This window comes from Schistocerca piceifrons, chromosome 9 (assembly GCF_021461385.2).
Source record: "Schistocerca piceifrons isolate TAMUIC-IGC-003096 chromosome 9, iqSchPice1.1, whole genome shotgun sequence".
NCBI classification, from domain to species: domain Eukaryota; kingdom Metazoa; phylum Arthropoda; class Insecta; order Orthoptera; family Acrididae; genus Schistocerca; species Schistocerca piceifrons.
In genome coordinates, this window is record NC_060146.1 from 77,130,050 (window position 1) to 77,157,573 (window position 27,524).

General features: G+C 45.1%; 1 protein-coding gene across 5 annotated transcripts in view; it reads right to left on the minus strand.

The window, feature by feature from the left end:
* LOC124717390 (fasciclin-2) overlaps positions 1-27,524 on the minus strand; it is a 921,178-nt gene that overhangs the window by 151,115 nt on the left and 742,539 nt on the right. For all 5 annotated transcript variants that reach the window (XM_047244244.1, XM_047244243.1, XM_047244242.1 and 2 more), the window contains one exon: positions 6,325-6,499. In XM_047244244.1, coding sequence (XP_047100200.1) covers positions 6,325-6,499 — 175 coding nt within the window. The remainder of the gene's footprint in view (positions 1-6,324; positions 6,500-27,524) is intronic.

Below are 27,524 nucleotides of genomic sequence, written 5' to 3' on the forward strand. Positions count from 1 at the left end.
TCGCAAAGGTAGGATGTTGAAAATGGTAATACTGTGGTAAATGCTTTTGTTTTCAGTGCAGAAAACTCATCAATCCACCCTGCCAAAACTTCAAAAAGCTATTTATTACCAAGATGTCTTTTGACTTCGCCACTTGCCGTGAAGTCTACGAAGAAATCTTCTTCGGCAGTTGAGATGCCTTGGGGAGTATTTTCGCGCGTTCTCTGTAGGGCAGGGAGGAATAGAGGGCCACCGATTCCGGTTTTATCATTGTAGCTAAACGGTATTGCGAAATAGCTATCAATTTACTTGGTCTTCGGAATTTATATGTTTTGGCGTCAAAATGCTCAAAACAGAGAAAGGGGGGAGGGGGGCCGCATGTAAACTATGACTGAAAATTGGATCGCGAATACTGAAAGGCTGAGATACGCTGGTTTAATGATAATGGCACCCTCTTGGGTAAAATATCCAGGAATTAAAACAGTCCCCCAATCGGATCTCTAGGCTGGGGCTACCCAGCGGGGTGTGGTCACCAGGCAAAACGTTTTCTGTAGATACTTGCCGAAATTGTAACACTGTGCAGAACAACTCCTCCATAGCCGGTCCCAAGCCCGGTTAAGAAAGGAGGAGAGGGGGAGTAGCACCTCGTTAAAAAACCTTGGTTCACCTGGTTCGGGTGATAGTACCTCGTGAGGGCCCCTTGCCAGGTATACGGTGAAGACCTCACCGGCAGCGAAGGCGGAGAAGATGGGCTTCAGTACGGCGGAGCTGGCGGAAGAGGCACCTTTTCTCTTTGGGTACAAAAAAAGTACAAGTAGCGACTGAACCCAAGAGGGGCGGTTACAGACAGCGTCTGACTCATGGTGAGTGGCTGACTTTAGGCTGGGCATCCTACTGCCTATGTGGAAAGTAACGGGAAACTACCACATTACATTCCGAAGCAGTATATGGTATGTCTCTCCATGTGAAAGATTCCGGAGTTAAAACTTCCCCTTATTCGGATCTCCGGGAGGGGAACACATTGAGAGTAGACATATTTGAAAGGAAGAAAGGGACAGTGAAAGGAGGAAAGATACGGATTGGAACATGATATGTGAAGACCCTTCTGCAAGCAGGAAAGCTACGGAATGCAAAACAGGAGATGAAAAGGAACAGATTAGATGCCCTCGGTTTGTGTGAAATGAGATGGGGAGATAGAAAGTGAAGATTATAAACTTTTTCACTCAGGGGAAACAAAGAGTGGTGAAAACGGAGTAGGAATACTGATAGGGCGAAAGTTGAAAAATAAGGTAATGAAGGTACAATATATTGATGGAAGACTGATGATGATACGACTGAATGGTAGTTCAAAAGATTTGGTATTAATACAGGTATATATGCCAACCAGCCAGCACAGAGATGAGGAAGTGGAAGAAAATTTTGAGAAAATACAAGAACTCATCGAGAAAGAAAATAGAAATGCCTGCATTATCATCATGGGGGACTGGAATGCAATGGTGGGTGAAGGAAGAGATGAAGATACAGTAGGAAAATTTGGATTAGGAATACAAAATGAGGGAGGTGAACGACTAATTAGTTTCTGTAAAGAAAATTCATTAGCAGTGGGTAACACATTATTTGAACACCACGAAAGGAGACGTTATGGATATCAAATTTGAATAGGGAAAGATATCAGCTGGACTACATCCTGATACAAAAAAGGTTTAAGAACTGTTTGAAGAATGCTAAAGCTTATCCCGGAGCGGATATAAATTCACACCACAACCTAGTCATGGGAGAAATACAAGTGAAGTTGAAAAAAGTGTGGAGAGGTAAAGCAAAGGAAAGACTAAACATAGAAAGACTCAAAGAGGTAGGAAAGGCATCAGATTTGGAGAACAGATATATGGAAAAATGGCAAAGATGTAGTGTGGATGAAAGTGTTAATGACAATTGGATAAAAATGAAGGAAGGACCCATGGACTCTGCCAAAGATGTACTAGGAATTAGAGATTCACAAAGAAAGAATGGATAACAGAAAACATGTTGAAAAAGATGGAAGATCACAGAAAGTGGAAAAGTGTAGAAACTGAAGAAGGCAAAAAGAGGTACAGTAAACTGAATAATGAATTAAGAGAAACTGAAGAAGCAAGAGAAAATTGGATGAAACAGAAATGCGACGAAATAGAGAAAATGGAGAGAGAGGGAAAGTACGAAATGATGTATAGACTGGCTAGTGAGATAGTTTTTGAACGTAAAAGAAAGAGGAATAACATGGAAATAGAAAGAGCGGATGGTACGCTAGCAGAAGAACAGATGGCAAGAATATATTGAATGTCTGTATAAGGGGGATGAAATGCAAAGCGAAATTAAGGTTGAAGAGGAGCAATATGTGCCAGGAGATGGAAAGGGATTTACCATCTTGGAAGCAGAAGTAGACAAGGCGCTGAAGGGAGATGACGAATAGGAAGGCATGTAGAATAGATTATTTGCCAGCAGAACTGTTGAAGAGTCTGGGAAACAAGTTAAGAAAAGAAATAGTCTACCTCTGAAACGAGATATATGACAAAGGGGAATGGCCTGAGGACTTCGCTGCAACAGTTATGATACCAATAGAGAAAAAGAGAAACACTAAAAAATGTGAAGAGCACCGGACCATCAGTCTAATTTCTCATGCAGCTAAACTCTTGCTGAGTGTTGAATGGAAGGTTATATGGCAAGCTGGATAGAGGGATTGCAGAGGAGCAGTTCGTATTTAGAAGAGGAACAGGAACAAGAGATGCTATTGGCCTGCTAAGAACTATAGGGGAAAGATATATGGAAAAGGGTAGAGAAATCTTTGCTGTTTTTATAGATTTAGAAAAGGCTTTTGACAGAGTTCGGTGGAACAAGCTGATTGATATCTTGAAGAGGAAAGGAGTAGATTGGAATGAGAGACGACTGATACAGAATCTATATTTACACCAGAAAGTAAGGATAAGGATTGGAAATGAAATGTCAGAAGGAAGCAGCATTGGACGAGGTGTTAGACAAGGTAGTTGCCTTTCCCCACTGTTGTTTAACGTATACCTTGAAGAGATTGTTGCGAAAAGCTTAGATGGGAAAAGAGGAATACGTATTGGTGGAAAGAGAATAGAATGTATAAGATTTGCTGATGACATGGTATTAGTGGCAGAAAGTGAGCGGATAGTCAATAACATGCACAAAGGTCTGAATGAAGCTTGTGTGGAATATGGGATGCAAACAAGCACAGCAAAGACAAAGAGTATGGTCATCAGTACAAGACGCAGACTGTCCAATATTAAAATAGGACAATCTACCATTAGCCAAGTAAGTGAATTTAAATACCTCGGAAGCACAGTAACTGAAGACTTGAGATGTCACCAGGAGGTGAAAACTCGAATTGCCATAGCGAAGGAGGCATTCAACAGAAAGGGGAGACTCTTATGCGGCAAATTATATAAAAAACTCTTATGCGGCAAATTATATAAAGGACTAAGAAAAAGGCTTGGCAAATGTTTTGTCTGGAGTGTGGCACTATATGGGGCAGCAGCATGGACACTGAGACGAGAAGATGAAAAAAGTTTAGAAGCATTTGAGATGTGGATGTGGAGGAGAATGGAGAGAATAAGCTGGATGGAAAGAATGAGTAATGAAAGAGTATTGGAAATGGTTGGTGAGAGAAGATGTCTGATGAAGGTTGCAAGAGAAAGGAAAAAGGACTGATTGGGACATTCATTGAGAAGGGAGTGCTTGCTAGTAGATGCATTGGAAGGATTGGTTTGTGAGAGAAGACTGAGAGGAAGAAGGAGATACAAGATGATATACGACATAAAGGGAAGAGGAAATTATGCAGACCTAAAGAGGACGGCAGCAGACCGGACAGCCTGGAGAACTACCATGTGAAAACCTGCCTTTAGGCAGAACACTGATGATGATGATGATGTGCAGAAGTTGGCTGGTCTGGAGATTAAAGGGACCAATTGCAAGGTCAAGTTAAACCACACCTAACGTCGCAACAGAGGTATGGATACATGCTCCAGCCGAGCAAAGAACTAGTTGTTGCTCAATTAAGGAATGTGAAGGATGGGTGATAATTACACGAATAGGTGCAACTTGTTGAGTTTGGGAGTGCAGACGGCGTAACTAAACAGACGTTAGTAGTTCTGAAGTTAAAGGCAGCTGTGCAGAGAACCCCTAATACACGGGGAGTATGCGCCGGAAACCATGGGCCAGTGCAATACCTAGGATTCGAGAGAAACTAAGAATACATATACAGGACAAATGAGAAACTTATAGAAATACTGCACGGCTGAGACATTCTGTACATATATGCACATAATCTGAATAAACCACGAGTCATACTTCTGATATCATTCATTAACTAAAGTTGCAACAAAATCACTTCGTAGGACTCATATAGCAACTTTTGCAGTTCATTAAACCTGCCATGACGTGTAGTGCCAATACAGAGGTGGGGTTATGGTATGGGAGTGCTTTTCGTGGTTAGGGTGTGGTCCCCTTACTGCACTTAAGAAACGCTAAATGCGGAAGAGTATGAACACATTATGCAGGAGACGATGTTTGCTTGTATCAGTACGATAACGCACCCTGTCAACCTGTGATAGATATGGACAGCATTCTTGAAATGGACTGGTTTACTCACAGTCCCGAAGTGAACCCTTCGGAAAGAATGGGCTGCTATTCCTCCACATCTAGACACCTCATTACAAGTGTCCCCAACTGAGTTCAAGGCTTTATAAAGGTGATGGGTGGACACACCCCATACTAATGTACACTAAAAGCTGTTCTTGTTGTTGTGGTCTTCAGTCCTGAGACTGGTTTGATGCAGCTCTCCATGCTAATCTATCCTGTGGAAGCTCCTTCATCTCCCAGTACCTACTGCAATCTACATCCTTCTGAATCTGCTTAGTGTATTCATCTCTTGGTCTCCCTCTACGATTTTTACCCTCCACGCTGCCCTCCAATGCTAAATTTGTGGTCCCTCGATGTCTTAGAACATGTTCTACCAACCAATCCCTTCTTCTAGTCAAGTTGTGCCACCAATTCCTCTTCTCCCCAATTCTATTCAATACCTCCTCATTAATTATGTGATCTACCCACCTAATCTTCAGTATTCTTCTGTAGCACCACGTTTCGAAAGCTTCTATTCTCTTCTTGTCCAAACTATTTATTGCCCATGTTTCACTTCCATACATGGCTACACTCCATACAAATACTTTCAGAAGCGACTTCCTGACATTTAAATCTATACTCGATGTTAACAAATTTCTCTTCTTCAGAAACGCTTTCCTTGCCATTGCCAGTCTACATTTTATATCCTCTCTACTTCGAACATCATCAGTTATTTTGCTCCCCAAGTAGCAAAACTCCTTTACTACTTTAAGTGTCTCATTTCCTAATCTAATTCCCTCAGCATCACCCGACTTAATTCGACTACATTCCATTATCCTCGTTTTGCTTTTGTTGATGTTCATCTTATATCCTCCTTTCAAGACACTGTCCATTCCGTTCAACTGCTCTTCCAAGTCCTTTGCCGTCTCATAGAATTACAATGTCATCGGCGAACCTCAAAGTTTTTATTTCTTCTCCCTGGACGTTAATACCTACTCCGAATTTTTCTTTTGTTTCCTTTACTGCTTGCTCAATACAGATTGAATAACTTCGGGAGAGGCTACAACCCTGTCTCACTCCCTTCCCAACCACTGCTTCCCTTTCATGCCCCTCGACTCTTATAACCGCCATCTGGTTTCTGTACAAATTGTAAACAGCCTTTCGCTCCCTATATTTTACCCCTGCCACCTTTAGAATTTGAAAGAGAGTATTCCAGTCAACATTGTAAAAAGCTTTCTCTAAGTCTACAAATGCTAGAAACGTAGGTTTGCCTTTCCTTAATCTTTCTTCTAAGATAAGTCGTAAGGTCAGTATTGCCTCACGTGTTCCAACATTTCTACGGAATCCAAACTGATCTTCCCCGAGGTCGGCTTCTACCAGTTTTTCCATTCGTCTGTAAAGAATTCGCGTTAGTATTTTGCAGCTGTGACTTATTAAACTGATAGTTCGATAATTTTCACATCTGTCAACACACTAAAAGCTGTCCGGGTCATTTTGATCAATTGGAGCGCGCGCGCGCGCGTGTGTGTGTGTGTGTGTGTGTGTGTGTGTGTGTGTGTGTGTGTGTGTGGGCGCGCGCCTATAGTATATATGTGACAAACGTATGCGGGCGAATGATACGGCCTATGAGGGCGAAGGTGCAGGCTCAGGCAAAGGATTAATTAAGAGAAAGATAACTGCCACGTGGTCACAGAGCAACTGCTTGCCATTGGTGGACTGGGAGGTACTCACGTGGGGTTCTTGAAGGGCACCTCGCGGCCGTTGGGGTCGGTCCAGCGCAGCTGCGAGATGAGGTTCTTGTTGGTGACGTTGGGCTTGCACGTGAGCAGCATGCTGCGCCCGATCGGCTTGGTCTGGTTCTCGCTGTTGGGCAAGATCTCCAGCCCCGCGCTCTGGGCCCAGGCACCTGCAACACCCAGATACAGACGGAGCTGTAGATCCCACAGCCGTGACACACACTTTTATAACTTAACGTAGACGAGTGGGAAAGACAATCGTTTAATGTTCGAATACAATATTAGCAGTGTGCCGCTTGACGCAGTCACGCCGCGCCGGTTAAATATCTCTGCGTTAACTTGCAAGGGGACGTGAACAGAAAGCGCGTGTAAGGATAGTAGTAGAGAAGGTGAAAGGTCGATTTTTTTAGACAATTCTCGTAAAGTGCAGCTCATTTATAAACGGGACCGTGTGCAGAACTCTATTGCGACATATTCATGGGCCCTGCGAGTGTTTGTGACCCCTAGGGCCCGGATTTTAATAACCTAAAAAACCAGTGAAATATGCAAGCATTTATGACCTAAAACTTACATAAACATGACCTTAAAAATAAAATATGACTTAATAGAAGTTTATTTAAAGCATTCTTGTTTGTTTATTTAATTTTTTATTCGCCATAAAGTAACACAAATTTCACTTCTCAAAATATTGTCAGTTCTTTCTTTCTGTAGGTTTTGTGGCTAATTTGCACCTATTTTTTGAATGTCTGAATGTTTTATTTTCTAAACACAAAGTACAGTGAAAAGATCATCTATCGAAACAGTAAAACAATGCTTATATTTCTACATAGTATTTAAAGCGTTTCACATTATTTAATATCGTATGTCAATCTTCAGTATCTGCAAAGCTGCACTGGATCACAAGGTGCATTTTCAGGTTTTCCATTGTCAAAGATTTACGGTTGTCGCTGAAGATAGTTTTGTACCTGGAAAAGCTCCTCTCCACTTCACAAGACGTCACTGGAGCGTATTTGAAGGCAGCCAGGTCACGGGAGTTCAGCTTTGTTTCAGTATCTTAAAATGTTGCGGCATTCGCTAAAAGACTGTCACTAATTTTGCACAGTGTAGAATATCCAGGATTTCGTTGGAGAACACATTACAATTTGGTTTACACTTTGTCAGCCACATGACCACTTGCTCGACCCAACTCACTCTGCACATGTTGCACGATACTCAGGGCCTCACATAGCTGAGTGCCAACAGCTTCCAGTCGTTTGATGGCTTTTGCTATCACTGACAAATTGGCGTTGATGTATGCCAAGTTTCGAGACAATGTATCTGTGAAAACTTCTTTCACAATTTTGATAGCACTTGATTCATCGCTATCAAGCACACAGAAGATTGTCTTTATTTGGGTGTAGTTGGTGCAGTAATACTCAGCAGCATTAAGCCAAGAACCCCATCGTGTAAGAACAGACAAATTCCTTCAGAAAAGACTTCTATATTTAAATCTATACTCACTGTTAACAAAATTCTCTTCTTCAGAAACTCTTTTTTTTTTAGCATTATCAGTCTGCGTTTTATATCCTCTATACTTCGGCCATCATCCGTTATTTTATGGCATAAATAGCAAAACTCATCTACTACTTTCACGTCTCGTTTCCTGACCTAATTCCTTCAGGATCGCGTGATTTAACTCGATTACATTCCGTTGCCCTTGTTTTGCAGTTTTTGATGATGTTCTTATATCCTCCTTTCAAGACACTATCCATTCCGTTCAAGTGCTCTTCCAAATCTTTTGCTGTCTCTGACAGAATTACAATGTTGCTGAAAAATTTCAAAAGTTTTTTTTTATCTCCCCTTTTCCAAATTTCTCTTTGGTTTTCTTTCTGCCCGCTCAGTGTACAGACTGAATAACATTTGGGGTACGCTACAATCCAGTGTCACCACATTCTCGACCAGTGCTTCCCTTGTATGCCCTTCGACTGTTATAGAGGCTGTCTGGCTTCTGTACAAGTTGTAAATAACCATTCGCTTCCTGTAAGGCGCGCATTCCGCCCCCCCCCCCCCCCTGAATCTTGGCGTGCCAGGGGGGGGGGGGGGAGGGGGCGGCGGCGATGATTTCATCATGTCTCAGCGTACCGTAGGTATAATAACAACTGTCAGGTATCCGTTGCGAGGCCAGACAAACGTGTGGTTCCTGAAGTGTGGCAGGAGCCTTTTCAGTAGTTGCAGGGGATAGCCTTGTTGTGCTAGTACTGCGAGAGCTACATGCTTTATTTTTCCCGAAGCTCTGCTTCATCGTTAAATGGTAATGGCATCCTCTTGGGCAAAATATTTCGTAGGTAAAATAGTCCCCTATCCCGATGACCTGAGGAAGTCGTCGTGAGGAAAAACATAATATTGGAAATATACCGGCTGGAGTGGAATGTTAGATCCCTTAATCGGGCAGGTAGGCTAGAAAATTTAATCAGGGATATGGATAGATTGAAGACAGATATAGTGGAGACCAGTGAAGTCCGGTGGCAGATGACACTTCTTAGTACGACACCACTAATCATGTAATCGCATACCATGGAGGTTTCTTTCTCTTTATTATAGGCATTTTCTTACATCTGTGCACATTTCATAAAGAGCTGCCCCCTTAATTATACGAAGTGGAGAGTTCGTTCAACTCTTTATGCAATTCCTTAAGATCGCCCAACTTGCAACAGCATCATTAGCGAACTATCTGGCACTGCTGCTGACCCTGTCTGGTAAATCAGGGATGGCCAAGAACTCGGCTGACGTGGGACTCTCGTGCCCATGTGCCAGTCCCTCCTGCGCGGGTGCACGGTTCCCACTCAACCGCGCCACGGTGCCTCAGTGGCAAGACGGGGGCGATCTGAGGAGGTGCGGCATGCAGCTTTGTTTTATATTTCGTATTTCCCAACAACATAGATCACAAACTAGACAAATTTTTAGCATTATTTAATTATTTTTGGCGCGATGAAGTGATAATCAAATTTACATGTTGCCGCATGGACAGCCGCAGACAGTTTTGCTGACTTTCACCCAGGCTGCCACAAAATTGTTACTAAAATTTACGTTCATAATCGATAAAAAGTCTTTCACGCACATATATGATCGAAGTATTGATATCACGTTTCCAATCTCATTATGGAGTCGTGGAAACACTTCCCAAAGAAAACAACATAGAATTTTTTGACAGTGTTGACGTAAAGAACATTTATCACTACCAGGATACAAGTAGTAAATCTGCGACTGCGGAATAAAACCATTATACTGATGTTCCAGACTAAATTTCTGAGAAGAAGAAAAAAAAGCTCAATTAATTTCTCTACATAGTCTCCTTCAACGGCAATAGTATTTTCGTACGATTAGGCTCCCATCAACTGAAACATTGTGTTTTACTACATTTTGTCCTTTTGGAGGTGGACTTTCATTTCTTCGTGAGACATTCTCCCTCCTACGTCTTGCGAAAACGGATGAATCTCTTGGGAACACCTTGCGGCTCCTTCATTATATCGTGTTACAAACGTCAAAATGACAGATACAGAAATAAGTGACCAGGGGCTAGAAGATTGACTAAAATCGCTCAACAGTGGAGATGTCACTGGATCTCGTGGCATACATATGCAGTTCTGCGAAAGAACTTCCTGTTATTCTGGCGGCAGTGTTCCGAAGGTCAGTGGTGAGTCGAATCGTCCCTACTGAGCGAAGAAGCGAAGGTCATTCCCGTTTTCAAGAAGCGTCGTCGATCAGTCACACAAAACTGTAGCCGGCCGTGGTGGCCGAGCGGTTCTAGGCGCTTCAGTCCGGAACCGCGCGACTGCTACGGTCGCAGGTTCGAATCCTGCCTCGGGCATGGATGTGTGTGATGTCCTTAGGTTAGATAGGTTTAAGCAGTTCTAAGTTCCAGGGAACTGATGACCTCAGAAGTTAAGTCCCATAGTGTCAGAGCCATTTGAACCATTTGAACAAAACTGTAGTCCTATATCGCTAACGTCAGTGTGTTGCAGAATTTTGGAAGACGTTTTACACTCGTGTATTACGACATTCCTAGAGATCGAAAATTTCCTCTGCAGGACTCCAAGTAGATTCTGGAAATAACAATCGAGTGAAATCTAGCTCGGCCTTATCGTCCTCTACACCCGGCAGGCAATAAGTACCGGGACTCTAGAAGTCTAGATGGTGCCATGTTCCTTGACTTTCGAAAAGAATTAGATAAAGTTTGTGAGCGTCGTTTAATGAACAAAGTACGAGCGTAATTGGGTTGAAAGATTGCTAGCAAATAATATACGGCACTTTTTTGAAATTAACTTTTAAATCAAAAGGCTTAAATTTATCTTTAGGACGAGAAGGTATCTTGAGGCGTAAAAGTAAGTTTGGGAAGACCCTAATAGAGTGGTACACGACCAATTATGTTTGCAATAAATACACTGAGGAGCCAAAGAAACTGGTACACCTGCCTAATATCGTGTAGGGGCCCCGAAACACGACATGACATGGACTCGACTAATATCTGAAGTAGTGCTGGAGGGAATTGACACAATGAATCCTGCAGGGCTGTCCAGGCGGGGGGAGATCTCTTCTGAACAGCACGTTGCAAAGCATCCCAGATATGCTAAATAATGTTCTTGTCTGGGGAGTTTGGGGGCCAGCGGAAGGGTTTAAACTCAGAAAAGTGTTCCTGGAGCCACTCTGTAGCAATTCTGGACGTGTGGGGTGTCGCATTGTCCTGCTGGAATTGTCGAAATCCGTCGGAATGCACAATGAACATGAATGGATACGTAAGTGTCGCCTGTCAGAGTCGTATCTAGACGTATCGGGGGTCCCATATCACTCCAACTGCACACGCCCCACACTATTACAGACTCTCCACTAACTTGAACGGTCCCCTGCTGACATGCAGGATCTATGGATTCATGAGGTTGTCTCCATATCCGTGCACATCCCTCTGCTCGATACAATTTGAAACGAGACTCGTCCAACCAGGCAACTTGTTTCCAGCCATCAACAGTTCAATGTCGGTGCTGACAGGCCCAGGGTAGTCGTAAAGCCTTGTGACGATGTTTCGTTGAATGGTTTGCACTCTGACACCTGTTGGCGGTCCAGCATTGAAATCTGCAGCAATCTGCGGAAGGGTTGCACTTCTGTCACGTCGAACGATTCTCTTCAGTCGTCGTTGGTCCCGTTCTTAGATCTTTTTCCGGCCGCAGCGATGTCGGAGATTTGATTTTTTACCAGATTCCTGATATTCACAGTACACTTGTGAAGTGGTGGTACAGGAAAATCCCCACTTCATCGCTACCTCGGAGATGCTGTGTCCCACCGCTCGTGCGCCGACTGTAAGCACGTTCAACCTCACTTAAATCTTGATAACCTGCCATTGTAGCAGCACTGACCGATCTAACAACTGCACCGCCGTATTCTGCGTGTTTACATATCTCTGTATTTGAATATGCATGCCTATATCAGTTTCTTTGGCGCATCGGTGTATCAACGTCCATGAGGCTTTTACCGGATGATATACACAACGCTAGAAAACAGTAGCGGAATTCAGGAAGACCTGCAAAGGATAGAAGGTTGGTACAGTGACTGGCAGTTGACGCTCAACATAAATACATGTTATTGCGCACAAATAGGCTTAAAGGCCAATTACCGCCCGATTACACGGTCGCAGAACAATCACTGGAAGCAAGTACATTCACGAAATAAGTGGGAATGTGCGTCGCGGCACAACTATTGACCACGTAGAACTAGAAGCAAGTAAGCCAGAAGATAAGAGGAAGAATCCTGCTGATGTGTAGTCCACTCACACAAGAGGTATCGTACAAACGTCTCGTTCGACCAATACTTGAATATCTTTCGTCAATCTGGAATCAATACCAGATACGAGCTATAGTGAAAATAAAGGAGCTCCAATGAAAAGCAGCGCGCTTCGCCTCAGATTCATTTACTAAGTGAGAAAACGTCACGGAGACGCACAGTCAATTCCAGTCGCAGACGCTACACGAGATGCGTTTTGCATCACGGTGTGGTTTATAGTTGAAAAGTTGCGAGATCCTATAGATCAATATATTGCTTTGACCTACGTATATCTTGCCAAAACCTTGGAGGCTTAGTACCAATCGTTTCCTCGGGACATACACCACTGGAACAGGGAAGGGGGACGTGACGGTGTCTCGCAAAGAATCCTTCGCTGGCTTGCGGTGTATACATGCAAATGTGTAAGTAGGTGTACTCTGGTGAGTGTCTAAGCACATATGTTACGTAGTTCCCTAATTCCCTTAATACGCTATCTGATCAAAAGCATCTGGACGCCTATTAGTAGACGACCCTTCGTCTTTACGGCGCCTTGAACTCTGCTGGGGATACTTGCAATGAGGCGTCTGCGTGTCTGTTGAGGAACGGCAATCCATTCTCTTTCGAGAGCCGAAGCTAGAGAAGGTACTGGCGTTGGACGCTGGGGGCTGGAGTGAACTCGGCGTTCTAACTCATCTCAAAGGTGTTCCACTGGCAAACGTAGGCTTCCGCGGCCGTTGTCACAGTCAACAAAATTCTTCAAGGTATGTGACCGACGTTTCGGCCATTTTCAACCGTGACTGTCAGACTGCCCTTACCTCCCATCACAGTTCTTCTTCAGCTGCTGCGTAGTTGTAACAATTCGGCCACCAATCACGCCCTATTGTAAACTAACACAGCTGGGGCGATAAATGAAAGTTAAATAGTTCCTTCACTAATAAAGCGTTTGCGCTTTAAACTAAGCTTCGTCCGAACAGGTCTCGGAAGCACCTAACGGTACTGACCGACCACTTTGTCATCCTCAGCCTACAGGCGTCACTGGATATGATGGCGCTGGGTGTCGTGCAGTCAGCACGCCGCTCTCCCGGCTGGGGTCCGTTTTCGTGACCGGAGCCGCTAATTCTCCATCAAACAGCTCCTCAATTTGCCTCACAAGGGCTGTCTGCTCCCCGCTTGCTAACAGCGCAGACCGGAAGGTCACCCGTCCAAGACACCTACAGCGCCTATCTTCGGTGATCTGACGGGAACCGGTGTTACCACTGCGACAAGGCCGTTGGCGTGTTTCTGTCTTACATGTGTCAACTGTGTACTCTTAATTTCTATCTTTAGCTCGTACATGACACTAACCCACATACCATAACAGCAGCTCCTGACAAGGGAACCTCCCCATCGCACCCCCCTCAGATTAAGTTGTAAGTTGGCACAGTGGATAGGCCTTGAAAAACTAAACACAGATCAATCGAGAAAACAGGAATAAGTTGCGTGGAACTATGAAAAAAATAAGCAAAATATACAATCTGAGTAGTCCATGTGCAAGATAGGCAACATCATGGAGAGTGTGAGCTCAGGAGCGCCGTGGTCCCGTGGTTAGCGTGAGCAGCTGCGCAACGAAGAGGTCTTTGGTTCAAGTCTTCCCTCGAGTGAAAAGTTTACTTTCTTTATTTTCGCAAAGTTATGATCTGTCCGTTGGTCCATTGACGTCTCTGTTCACTGTAATAAGTGTAGTGTCTGTGTTTTGCCACCGCACCGCAAAACCGTGCGATTGGCAGACGAAAGGACGTGCCTCTCCAATGGGAACCGAAAACATTTTATCGCAAGGTCATAGGTCAAGCGATTCCTCCACAGGGAAACACGTCTGATATTATCTATACGACACTGGTGACGGCATGTGCGTCACATGACAGAAATATGTTGTCGACCCACCTAACTTGTACATTTGGCGAATGGGTAAAAAGATTCTTCTACCTTGCCCGATTTAGGTTTTGTTGTGGATGCGATAATCACTCCCAAAAGACGGACAGATAATAATTGTCTGAAAATAAAAAATTAAATTTTCCACTTGAGGGAAGACTTGATCCAAGGACCTCTCGTTCCGCAGCTGCTCACGCTCACCACAGGTCCACGGCGCTCCTGACCTCACACTCTCCTTGATGTTGCATATCTTGCGCATGGACTACTCAGTTTGTATATTTTGCTTTTTTTTTCATAGTTCCAACAACTTCTTCCTGTTCTCTCGATTGATCTGTGTTCAGTTTTTCAAGGCCTATCCACTGTGCCAACTTATAACTAAATCTGAGGGGGGTGCGATGAGGAGGTTCCCTTGTGAGTACTTCACTGTTGGTACTACACATGATGGTAAGTATCCCTTCTATTGCACTGCTACTGGATGATGCGTCGTGATTCACTCTTTCCAAATCCTCTTGCGTCGCTCATTGAACCAACCCCGCCGCGCGGGATTAGCCCAGCGGTCTAGGGCGCTGCAGCCACAGACTCTGCGGCTGGTCCCGGCGAAGATTAAAGTCCTCCCTCGGACATGGGTGTGTGTGTTTGTCCTTAGGATAATTTAGGTTAAGTAGTGTGTAACCTTAGGGACTGATGACATTAGCAGTTTAAGTCCGTTAAGATTTCACACACATTTGTACCATACCAAACGTCGATTTGCACCGAAAAGAAACCATCAGACCTGTTACAGATTTTGATGAGTCTTAGATATTTTGACGAGAAACCTTTCCTGAGCACCTGGCTACTGGCTTTTCATGCGACTTGTTGTTTTGTAGGGCGGGCAACCACAGCCAAACTTCGACATTTTTGCAAAGAAAATTCCGCACTGGCTGTATGAATGATTTTTATTAAATTGCGACCGGTTTCGCACCACTTGTCGGTGCATCCTCATGCAATCTGTAAAAAAGACGGCATTAATTTACGTTACCAAGTACGATGCCGAACCTTTCACAAATTGTAATGAGTCTGCTATGTCATTTAATGTTCGTTTACGTAGGTGGGCCAAACGTACGGAGAAGTTCGATTATACCGACCCGTTTTTGGTTAGTCATTGGTCGCGTGCGAAGTTCATTGAGAAGTACTGGGAAGCGTTTCAGCAAAATCGGAAGGAACGTCACGAGCTATCGTATTGTGAATTGTATTGCAATTTCGGCCAGTCAGTCAGGCCGTGTCCGCTGCCGCGTGGCTCCTCTCAACTTGTACGGCATGTTCTGTTATGTTTACATGGCCCTAATTCCGCTGTTTGTTCATGCTAATGTTCCGCTTTTCGTCGTTAGTGTTTAGGGGAGTTTTATCAGCAACGTATTTTGTTTTTATTTTCTAAGTCATTGCCGCTCCCATCATTTAAAAAAAATTAAAAAGATTTTTAAATTTTAACTACCGCTTTCACCAGATGACGGTATATTGGACGTGAATAGTGGGGAGTGGCTACAGGGAAATGTTCAACGTTACTGTATTATAAATAGCGTATGTGAGTACTTTCTTGTTTCATTCAAAAAACTGGCTATTTAAAAGTTTAATTTACACCTCAGAATTGGGGGATCGAATAGTTTATACGAGCTGTTATTATATTATTTTTTGTACAGACTGCCTGAGGATGCACCGATAAGTGGTGCGAAACCGGTCGCAGCTTTAATAAAAATCATTCATACAGCCAGTGCGGAATTTTCTTTAAAAAATTTTCATGTGACTGCCTGTAGGTTCCGAGAAAATCGATATTGAAATTTTATGCGTACGCCCTGTACGTGTAGCATTTGCCATGTTTCGACCTAGACAACGTAGTGCAGCGGGAAGGCTCACGGTTACCACGCTGGCTGTGTGGTTTCAAATCCTCGCCGTCTACTTCTTCTTTCTACAGTTTCATCGCACAGAATACTATTTATTAGTATATGTCATGAAAAATTACACATAAATAAACATTTTCGCCGTAATAATTTCACTAATGTATCAACTATTACAGCAAACTTTCTTCAAATGTGTTCCGTTTGTTGCAGAATATATTGAAGAATCGTCGTACTCGGTATCGGACTAGATCAGAATTCCGGATGCTATTTGCCGTAGAAGCAACCGAAACACAAAGTCGTAGAGCACCACGCACTTTTAATTAAAGCTACTGCCTTGCAAGCAAACGAATTTTTCAGAAAATATACCGGAAAAAAACAGTTCGTTTTGATTCAAAAAGATTGTTCTTTCTTCGATCAACCGCGATGCCAACAACGCGTATTTTATGATTCCTGTGAAAGCAGGTGCACAAACTGATGAAGAATTAGAGAATGTACTTTTATGGATCTTTTCCTAGACGCGATGAAGTAGCAATTAAAAAAGAAATCACAAGCACGATTTATAGCCCGCAAAAACTTCTCATAAGCTAGGGTCCGTCGCATGAAAAGCCGCCAGCCTGGCTAGGACGCTTTCCTCTACAACATAACTATGCTGAATAAAAATCCACGATTAACACGCCTCATTGTCCCCTTACGAGAATAAAAATGTCTGGCTTCGAGGAGCCGCTCAACCACTATACCCAATACCTTTTAAGTCCCTGCGCACAGTCACTGTACTCAATGGACTGCTGGTAGCAAGAGTCAGTCCTTTCAAGCGATTTTTACAACCACCCTCCCCAATTATTGACGATCTCTGTCTATCAGTGCATGAGGTCTACTCGGTCTTGGGTTACCTGCGTTTCCACTTCACAGTTACATCACAGACAGTCGACTTGGGCAGCTTTAGAGGGGCCATATGTCCCTGACAGGGTTGTTACTCTGGTGACACGCGATGACTAGCATGCGTTTGAAGTCGCTGAGCGCTCCTGGCTGAGGCATTCTGCTGTCACCGCCCCCTCTACTGACCACACAAGACTACCCGCCTGATTTTATTCTGCGCATCCGCCTCTCGTACCATCTAGTGGTCTGTTCCGTAGTACATAGGCGTTTCCGGGCAGTTTTGATCAGATAACGTATATAAAACCCGTATTTACTACGACGCTGGCAGCGGACTGCTAAATTCGGCGCCGCGCCTTTCAGCTCGAGGTGTTTCGGCGCCGCTGCCTCGTCTTCGGCAAGTGTGTGACATTGAGCAGTGGCAGCTGTGTTTGGCGCCGGATGCTGTTCATTTGCAGCGCGGCAGTCCGGCACGCAGGGAGCGAGTGCAGCACACGAGCACGTCCCACGGGTATCCCCGCTCCCGACACGCAAGCCAACCCACATACACCCCAGTGTAGATTTCCCTGCGGCTACGCGCAACTCGGCGGCGTGTTGCACCTACTGCCTTACATTTCCGCCCATTTCGCTAAAAGTTAACATCGACTCACGCTGGATGTCACTGAGCCGAACGGAACGTCATAAAGTTCCACAGAGCAATTCAAATGGCGGCACTCACACAGACCGTCAACCGAACGGAAAGGCACGTTAACGTCAAGGATGACGTTACCTGAAAACATAAGCTCCCCACGCTGGAGCTGCATTTGCTGCAAATACTATACCGTGTACTCATACCTAACACGGCCTCTGAAAGTCAGAGTTTGATTGTGAACAGCTGGATATACTGAAACAAACAATAATAATAATAATAAACCTTTTCAGTGAAGTTACCGCTTCCAGTGGTTTACTGACAATGGTGGAATCGATCAGCAGTGAATATCCTCGCCTATTCAATCGAAATATCGACTTGGAACGCAACTGAGCAGAACTGATAGTGTTTTCCAACAAGGTTATAACACGAACAAAAATAAACGTAAAACGACAACGGTAACGGAAAGTAGTCGAGTTGAATCAGACTATGTCGAGAGAATTAAATTAGAAAATAAGACACTACAAGAATTAGCTGAGTTTTGCTGTTTTGGCAATAAAATAATTGATGATTGCCAAAGTAGGGACGATATAAAGTGTAGACTGCCTATAAACATGAAAAGCATTTCTGAAAAAGACGGATTTGTTAATATCTAATATGGATATAAGTGTCAGTAACTCATTTCTGAAGGTACTCTTCTGTGGGTGAAGCTTTGTACGGAAGTGAAACGTAGATTCAGACGAGAAGACAATAGAAGGTCTGAAGTGTGGTTCTAAGAACAATGCGGAAGATTAGACGTGTAGACCGCGTAACAAATAAGGAGATACTGATCAAAATTGGGGAAAAATTGTGCATCAGCATGACTAAAAGAAAGGACAGGTTAACCAGACACATCCTGAGACATCAAGGAAAGGTCACGTTGGTAATGGAAGGTACTGCGACGAAAAAACAAGTAGAAGAAGACCACGACTAACTGCAGCCGCCAGGTTGAAATAGATGTAGGTAGCAGTCGTACGCTGACAGGATAAACTAGCTTTGAGAGCTGTACTGAACCCCGTCTTGGAACAAGACCACAACAACAATGTTACATTTATTTACGTTCAGCTTCAGCCGTCCGCATCTTCACCAATTACTGATCCTCTACAGTTCTTCCTTCATTTCGCTAGGCTATTTCGGTGTTGCAAATTCTCTATATCGAGCAGCATGACATTCGAACACTTTCACGGAGGTAGTGACATTACTCAACACATCATTTATACGAGGGTTGGAACTTTAATAGTGGCAACTATTTATTTACAGCTCGTACAAAATAGATACGTCTTTCATAGTTTTACTGACCTTCAATGTAGTCACCAGCATTGTGTATAACCCGTTGCCAGCGATGTGGAAGTCGTAGGGTACTCTCAGCAGTGGCAGTTGTGTTGGCAGTGCGGCGCGCTCTATTGCCAGACGAATTTGTAGCCGTTCTTGAAGCTAATGCCGCGAAGTGTTTCCTTCAGTTTAGAAATCGAGTTGAACTTACGTGGGATTAAGTCAGGGGAGTGCAGTAGGTGGTATAGCACTTGGCAGCCCCATCAGGCAAACAAGTCAGTATCAGCTTTCACTGTACGAGCTTGAGCATTGTCCTGTAAAATGATGGTCAGGTCCTGCAGAAAATGTCATCACATCTGCCTCTATGCTGGTCATTTTTGGAACACAATCTGTGACCAGCTTAGAGGCTGAAGTCTCTGCTGTATATCTAGCAAATGTGACGTGACAGAGAAAAAGTGATTTTACCATTGAATTACGCATTCCAAAGTAATGTAAATCCATCCGTTTACAAGTCAGATGCAGAACATAAATTTAAATTTTTTGACTAGCGTTATTTGAGAACGAGATCCCTTATCGACTTGCAACAAAGTTTACACACAATTTCAAATCTTTTCGAAGCTTCTTCTTGCTGACCCCCCCCCCACCCCCACCCCTCACACACACACATACACAATGAAGTTGACCGCTTATTACATTTTCGACGTTCGTGCGGTAAAACGTAAGCATCAGGAATTATGTTTTAATGTATTACTTCTTTACTGCTAACTCTACCTGCAACACACTTTGTAGACAGTATCTACATATAACATTGGACATACATCTCCAGAACTGTCAGTTACACTGGACGTAATTCGAGAGACAAGACACCATAAGCATTGAGATGCGCGTAAAACTAGCTTTTGCTTAAAACGGAGCTGAAATTACACAGAGTACGTATACTGATCCAGTGTGCGGTAACGAGAGCACTTGGCGATTTACAACAAGCTTTACAACGTGAATTGAGACTTTTTCTAAGCTTTTTTCTCGCTTACGCGCTTAACGTCAAACGTTTACGAAATTAAATCATTTTCACACCAATCACAAGTTTGAGGCTGTTTTCCGTTTCTTCAAAGAATCGGGTGGAGGGATGTTATCGGTACTTCCTAATATTTTGAGTTATATTCTACAGTAACGTGGTTTTCTCTTTCGAAACAGCATTTCTTATAATTTTGTTTGGTATCTACTTCATCAATCGTGAGTAGTTTTGCTGCCAAAATAGCCAGTTTCTTCTGCTGCTTTGTGTGTATCATTTCAAATTCTAGTTACCTCCGCTTAAAGTGCTTCTACTCGAATACATTCTGCTGGCCCTGTTTCGCTTCTGCTGATGTTCACTTATAATCCAGTTTTCGAGACACTGTCGTTGGTCGTGCGCAATGCAGCGGCTCTGCAGTACACGACTGTTGTTTAGCTGTCGCGTTTCGAATCGCACTTTCTCACCTTGCCGGTGCCCTCTGACGACATCTGGCAACGGCAGGCCTAAATGCCATCGCGAAAAACCCATTTGATGCGCTGCGCTCCGATATTTACACGGAAGGGACGTGAAAAATGGGGTGGAAAAAAATAATAAATAGTCGACACGCGCGCGCGGGGGCGGGAGCGTGCGTGACACGTAGCTCGAATATTTTTTCCCCCTCCCCCTGTATGAGGACCAGGACAGGGGTGGGCTGGGTGCTAAAAATATGAAGCGAAAATGACGGCAGTACATGAGCGACGAGACTGCTGGCTGCGTGTTCATGAAAAAGGGGGGGGGGGGGGAGGGCGAACGGCCCGCGCGGTCGTGTAGCAATCACGGGGGAGGGCAAGCGGCCTGTGGAGGGGGGGATCGATCGCGCGCTAATTGGCAGGCAGCGCTATCGCTGACGCCGCCGTGTCTAGCTTAGGCACCGCGCTCTAGGACAGCTTAGCCGCCCTCAGCTGTCCGGGCGATTGAGGACGCAATCTGCTGGCCGATCAGCGAGCGGCGATGGGGGTTCCTCTCTGCTGGTACTGCGCTGCGTCCGTACTAGGCAACGTCGTCCAGCCATCCAGCATCAACATACAGTATCTGATCAGAAGTACCCTCACATTAATATGGGATGCGTCGGTCCTTCACCTTCACGAGGGTCCGAACTCTGCTGGCGACACTTTCAATGAAGCGTCTGAATGTCTGTCGAGGTATGGCAGCCTATTCTTCCTCGAGAGCCAAACCAGAGGAGGTAGTGGACGCAGGGTCTGAGGCGAATTAGACGTACCGACCCACCCCAAAGGGGTTCCTTGAGTACAGGTCAACACCCTGGGGAAGCCAGTCCATTGCAGGAAGTCTTCGTTGATCCATTATGGACCGTGGAACAACGGCTGGCATGCATTTCTTGATGCAATAATTTACCTACAGCCGTATGGATTGTACAAATTTATTTTATGAACTTCTTACGTGCTACCAGTTTCGGCATTACATTGATGCCATCTCCAGGCCCCACATGACGACTATGACGTATGGGGCCTGAAGATGGCATCAATGTAATGCCGAAACTGGTAGAACATAAGAAGTTCATAAAATAAATTTCTACAATACATACGGCTGTTGGTAAATTATTGCATCAAGGAATTTCAGGAAGTGTCCACAAACCACTACCTCACACATGCTGCTTCATGACAGGGTGGACTGCCACACTGACACGAACAATCGTCGTCTCAAAACTGTACCTCTACCCTGAACACAATGCGGTAAAATGTCTTCACATCCTTCCTGATTTAGTGTTCGGTTAAGCGTAATAAGGGGTCCACATACTAACCACGAGAAACACTCCCATACCGTAACACCGCCTCGGGCTGCGCACTTCACTGCTGGCACTACACGCGACAGCACGTAATGCTCTCCAAGAATTCGTCAAACACGCACAATTCCATCGGACTGCCACAGGGTATAGCGTGATTCATCACTTCTAATCACTCTTTTCCAGCCACTCGCTGTCCAGTGGCATTTATCTTTGCAGCCCTGGCTAGGGAAATGTGTGGATTACGAGGAGCTGCTTGATCAGTGTTAACTCCCTACGCTCAGTCACTGAGGTAGTAGCTAGATTGCTGATATCACTTTGGAATTCTCGAGTCACTCCTTCCACTGATTTCGTTCTATTTTTTCGTAACCACTTTCCTGTCTGTCTGTACGTGGCCTAGCTGTAGTTGCTGCTTCGCATTTCCGCTTCACAGTCACATCACCAGCAGCTAACCTGGGCAGTTTCAGAAGGGTTAAAATGCCGCCGGTGCTTTGTTACTGAGGTGTCATCGCTGACCTCAGCTCACCGACTCATTCTGCGCGGCTACCGCTTCTCTACCGACAACACGGTTATCTCCGGTTCCTTTTTGTACTGAAGGGTCCGCCTCTCGTGACGTCTGGTTCTCAATCCCGCATTACAGAGCGGTGTCCGGATACTTATGATCAGATATTAGTCGTTAGTCTCGCGAAAAACCTGGGCCAAAACTAGATTTACATGAGCGACTTCTCGTTGTGGGTGCGCTCACGGACTTGGGTATAAATCAGCCGTCAACCGGCTCGTGAGTGGGGAGGTTTATTCGCCCGACGACCAGTACGTCGTGTACCGTTGGCGAGAGTAATCGCCGGCAAAGTTTTCTGGTGCCAAGAGCTTAGGGACTGGGCCAACGAAAAGCGGCATTGCGTGCTGTTCTCGAATGAGAACACATTCATCCTGAGTAGTCATTCCGGGCGTACTCTCATATGGCGAGAATGGGAACACGTCACGCACCCAGGACCACTGGCGAACATGACCTTTTCGGTAGTCCAGGTGTTTCGGTGTGTGGAGGCGTAATATTGCACGGGTTTACTGACTTGCAAATCTTCGAACACGATACACTCACTGGTCAGCGTTAATGTGCCACTGTACCCACTCCCTAAGTGCTTCTTTTCAGGGGTGCATTCGGCCCTGACTTCGTTCTTATGGATGACAATGCGCGGCCGCACTGATCGGCACGTGTGGTGGATCTGTTGGAATGGCCCTTTCTCCCGACTTAATGGCTCTGAGCACTATGGGACTTAACTGATGTGGTCATCAGTCCCCTAGAACACATCCATGCCCGAGGCAGGATTCGAACCTGCGACCGTAGCGGTCGCGCGGTTCCCGACTGTAGCGCCTAGAACCGCTCGGTCACTTCGGCAGGCTCTCCCGACGTAAAGCACGTCGGGCACGTGTCGGATGCCTTGGGGAGGCGTCTACAAATAGCAACGACCATCCACCAGTTGTCAACCAAACTGGCGGACAAATGAAGGGCCCTACGCGTGTTCAGCAATTTTATTCAGAGGAAAAACGGGAAGCCCACTGAAGTACCTCGTGTCAATTTAACTGCGGCAGCCCTCTATTGCCATAGCGAGTTTGAGTCCAGTCTACCCCTCAGGCCTAAGGGTTTGGAGAAATAAAACCTCCACTACTGAGTAGATTCAGTCTTTTCTTTCGAAAGTTTGCTCGCAACATTACCAGACGTCCCGCTTCTCGCTGATTTCCCATCCTGACTACGTCCTGTACGAGGGTGGTTTGAAAAGTTCTCGGAACGAATTAGAAAAAAGTACTGAAACTTTTTTTTATTCTTCGATGTAGTCTCTTTGTAGATTAATGCACTCGGTCCAACGATGTTCCAGTGCCTTGATCCCATCTCGAAAATGAGTTTCCTCCAGGCCTGCAAAATAGCTGTCAACTCCGGTTATCAATTCTTCGTTTGAAGTGAACCTTCGTCCACCAAGAAGAACTTTCAGTTTTGGGAAGAGATGGAAGTCTGACGGAGCCACATCAGGCGAATAAGGCGGCTGTGTCAACAATTCCTACCTTAGTTCGTGTAATTTTGCCGTGGCGGCGGCACATAGGTACGGGTGCGCATTATCTTGATGGAAAATGACTTTCTTCCTTGCTAAACCTGGCCTTTTTTCGCGTATCTTTTGTTGCAATTTGTTCAACAGGTTAGCATAATATCCTCGAGAAATTGTTTGCCCAATGTCGAGATAATGTACAAACAGAATTCCCTTCGCATCCCAGAACACTGATGCCATTACCCTTCCCGCCGAAGTAATTGTCTCTGTTTTCTTTGGTGGCGGAGAATCAGTTTTCTTTGGTGGCGGAGAATCAGCATGTTTCCATTGCTTTGATGTTGCTTTGTCTCTGGATTATAGCAGTGGATCCAAGTTCCATCTGTGGCCACAAACCAGCGCAAAGACCTTGTTCGTTTCTCCTAAAATGGGCCAAACATTGTTCCGATATGTCCATTCTCGTACGTTTTTGATACAGCGTCAAGAGTCGCGGTACTCATCTTGCAGATAATTGTTTCATTTCTAATTCTTCAATTAGAATGTGACATACTCTTTCAGATGACATCTGACAAGCGCGAGCAATTTCACGCAGTTTCAATCGGCGATCCTCCGTGACCATTTCGTGGACTTTTGCAATGATTTCTGGAGTAGCGACACATCTTAGCCGACCACTGCGCGTATCATATAAGCTCTCCCGACCAAATTTTAATTCATTTGCCCACTTGGCAACAGCTGAATATGAAGGAGCAGAGCCCCACAGTGTATTCTGGAAACGGCACGAATGTCTTTTGCTTTGATACCTTTCTTTACGAAGTACTTAATCACTGCTCGAATCTCGAATTTTTCCATCTTTGCAAATCACTACGCGGGAACAACAACAGAGCCACGTCACCGCCACTTACGTGACACGTCTTTACAGGCAGTAGTAGTGTCGTACCTCTTCTTCTCACTGATTATTTAATTAGTTACCGTTTGTACCATACTGTAGCAGTTCTTTCTATGTACGGCCCAAGTTTCATCGAGCTACGTTACTCGGAAGTGACACACCGTGCAAAAGTTACTTTCGTCCTTACGTTCTGCATACGAGTGTAGCTTTTCTTCGTTAGCACTAGTGACGTAGGCGGCTAGTTCTAGAAGACACCATTTACTTTGTGTGTGAGTGTGTGTGTGTGTGTGTGTGTGTGTGCGCGCGCGCGTGAGAGAGAGAGAGAGAGTGAGAGAGAGATATGGGGGGGGGGGGGGGTAACGCTCCAGCTCGGCGCTGCCTTGTTTGCGCTGCCGCGAGAGCGACGTGCGACGCAGTTCGCGAAAAACCGCCGGCAATTAGGCAGGCCCGGCGTGGCGCGGTTTTAATTACAGCACGGAGCGGTGGAGGGGCGGGGGAGACAGCCGCTTCCGCGCCCGCTCGATTAGCGCTAATTGGCGGCCGTCTCGGCTGGCCGCCGCCAGAGGCGCTGCCGTCACCCGCGCCCGCCCAAGCTGACGCCCGATGACGGGACACTGCGGCCGAAACGCCACGTGAATTATTAAAAGCGGAAAAAGGAAGGCGGATGGAGAGAACGCGGGTTCCAATGAATGTGTGACACTGTTCATTAATAAAGACACGCCCCATGCCGCAGATGGGACTCGTTTGGACCGGATTGCGGAATACTAAATCACGAACTGAGCACTGCTACTCTCCAGCGTGGCAGGTAATTCTTCACAACGGTTACCAGGCTTAAGTCTGTGGATTTCAGCTGCCTGTCCGCCTCCGTGGCTGAGTGGCTGCCGGAAAGATCAGCTCAGCGCGTTCGTTCAGCGGACTGGCCACCTTTTGCAATAATTATAGTAAAAAAAACTGAGAGAAGTACTCACCGATGGAACTTGAGAACTGCTAAAGAGAGAAATAAAAAGAAAGTGGTCAGCGTGTCTGACAGTGAGTGCTGTACGGGGAGAGACAGGTTCGAATCCACGTAGCGTCCCGGATTTTCCCTGCTAGGAGGATTGGGCCGGGGCACTTGATGGAGGAATGGCGGCTCCGAGGTCTGGGAAGCTGACACATGCCGGGAGAGTTGAGTGCTGACTCCGAGACCCTACCAGACCGCACCCAAACGACGCCACTGGCACAGGATCACATGGCAGCCGGTCTGTACTGAATAGATGAAGTGTACCAGTAATTTTTAATTTTACAGTACCAGTAATTTTTAATTTTATTTCAGCAGTTTTCAAGAAATCTGATGTGATGGTCAAGTAAAGTGTAACATATGGGGACTACTGTGTCGTTAAAATCACACAGACTAGGCATACTATCTTAGGGAAACGCAAATCCCTTTTGTGAAAATATTTATTAGATACAGGGTTGTTCATAAATAGCTCCGGGTTTTTAGAAGACAACTGCACGCAAACTATAAGACATACAGAATCACTCATTCAGCCCAACTCATTGTCACTACCTCTTTGTGCCTCTCTAACTGCCATTCTTACAGTTAATATCTCATTATTTCCTCCCTACTGCAGCTGTCTCTTCTCACTGTCACTATCGCTGTCTTCCCCTTGTCATTGCCATATAATCTGTCTCATTGTCAGTGACTATCGGCCACTTCCACTTTCCTCTTCTCTTTATTCCTCTCCCACAGACAATGTCTCTTTCACTCTTTTCCTAGCACTGTTATATCACTGCCAACTACGTTCCACTGCTACTGTGTCCGACTCTTTCTCGCACACTTCCACTCTCTCCCTAGCTCTTTCTATACCACAACCACTGTCTACTATATTCCAATATTTATTAGTTTTCCGTCTAATTCCACTTGTCACTGTCTCCTCCTTTCTCAGCATGTTCGCAAACCACAATTTTTGGGAATATTTTTAAATGTGCTGAGGAAGGTAGAATGAGACATGGCACCCAACTTTTCAGTCAGAGTCTTTTAAATAAACAGAGATATATTCGCATTTTCTGTGCTCCGATAGCCGGCCTGTGTGGTCGAGCAGTTCTAGGCGCTTCAGCCTGGAACCGCGCGACCGCTACTGTCGCAGGTTCGAATCCTGCCTCGGGCATAGATGTGTGTGATGCCCTTAGGTTAGTTAGGTTTAAGTAGTTCAACTCTTTTTTTTTTTCTTTTTTTTTTTTTTTTGCTCCGATAGGAGTATTTTTCCGCCGGTCCTCTTCTGCAGCAGGGAATGTAACGCATGTGAAAAGAAATGTATTGGTCAGTATTTGGATAGTTTACTTATGTGAAATTGAGATAACGCAAAATAATTTTACACTTCAGACTGGATTTTACGTGCAAAAAAGTTCAGTACTACAACATGGGGTTTCCACATAATAACGGAGACACTTTACAGCAAATTTTCCCGTGCCACGTCACTTTATAAAATACGTTTTCGCCTCACACAGGATTTTACGTGCACATTTTACGTGTAGAAGTAGGGTAACTTTGAATCTCTCTGTGGTGTCACCGCCAGACACCACACTTGCTAGGTGGTAGCTTAAATCGGCCGCGGTCCATTTAGTACATGTCGGACCCGCGTGTCGCCACTGTGTAATCGCAGACCTAGCGCCACCACCAAGGCAGGTCTCGTGATACGAGAGAGCACTCGCCCCAGTTGTACGAGAACCTAGCTACCGCCCAGTTGTACGAGAACCTAGCTACCGCCCAGTTGTACGAGAACCTAGCTACCGACCAGATGTACGAAGCCTTTCTCTCTCATTAGCCGAGAGACAGAATAGCCATCAGCTAAGTTAATGGCTACGAACTAGCAAGGCGCCATTAGCCCTACAGTGATTGTACTTAAAGTCTTCTGTGTATCGTCAAGATCGATGTACCACAAGGAATGAGTAAAGTTAAGTATTAAACCTGCTCCGTACTTTTCTTCCTAACATTAATTACGTATCCTGTTCCAGTACTTCACGCCCGTCTGCGTTAGTCTAGCTTGCCTTTTCAGCCATATCAACTTCACGGTGTCGGCCCAGCTACCGACACAACATTGGCGACGAGGGAAAAGAG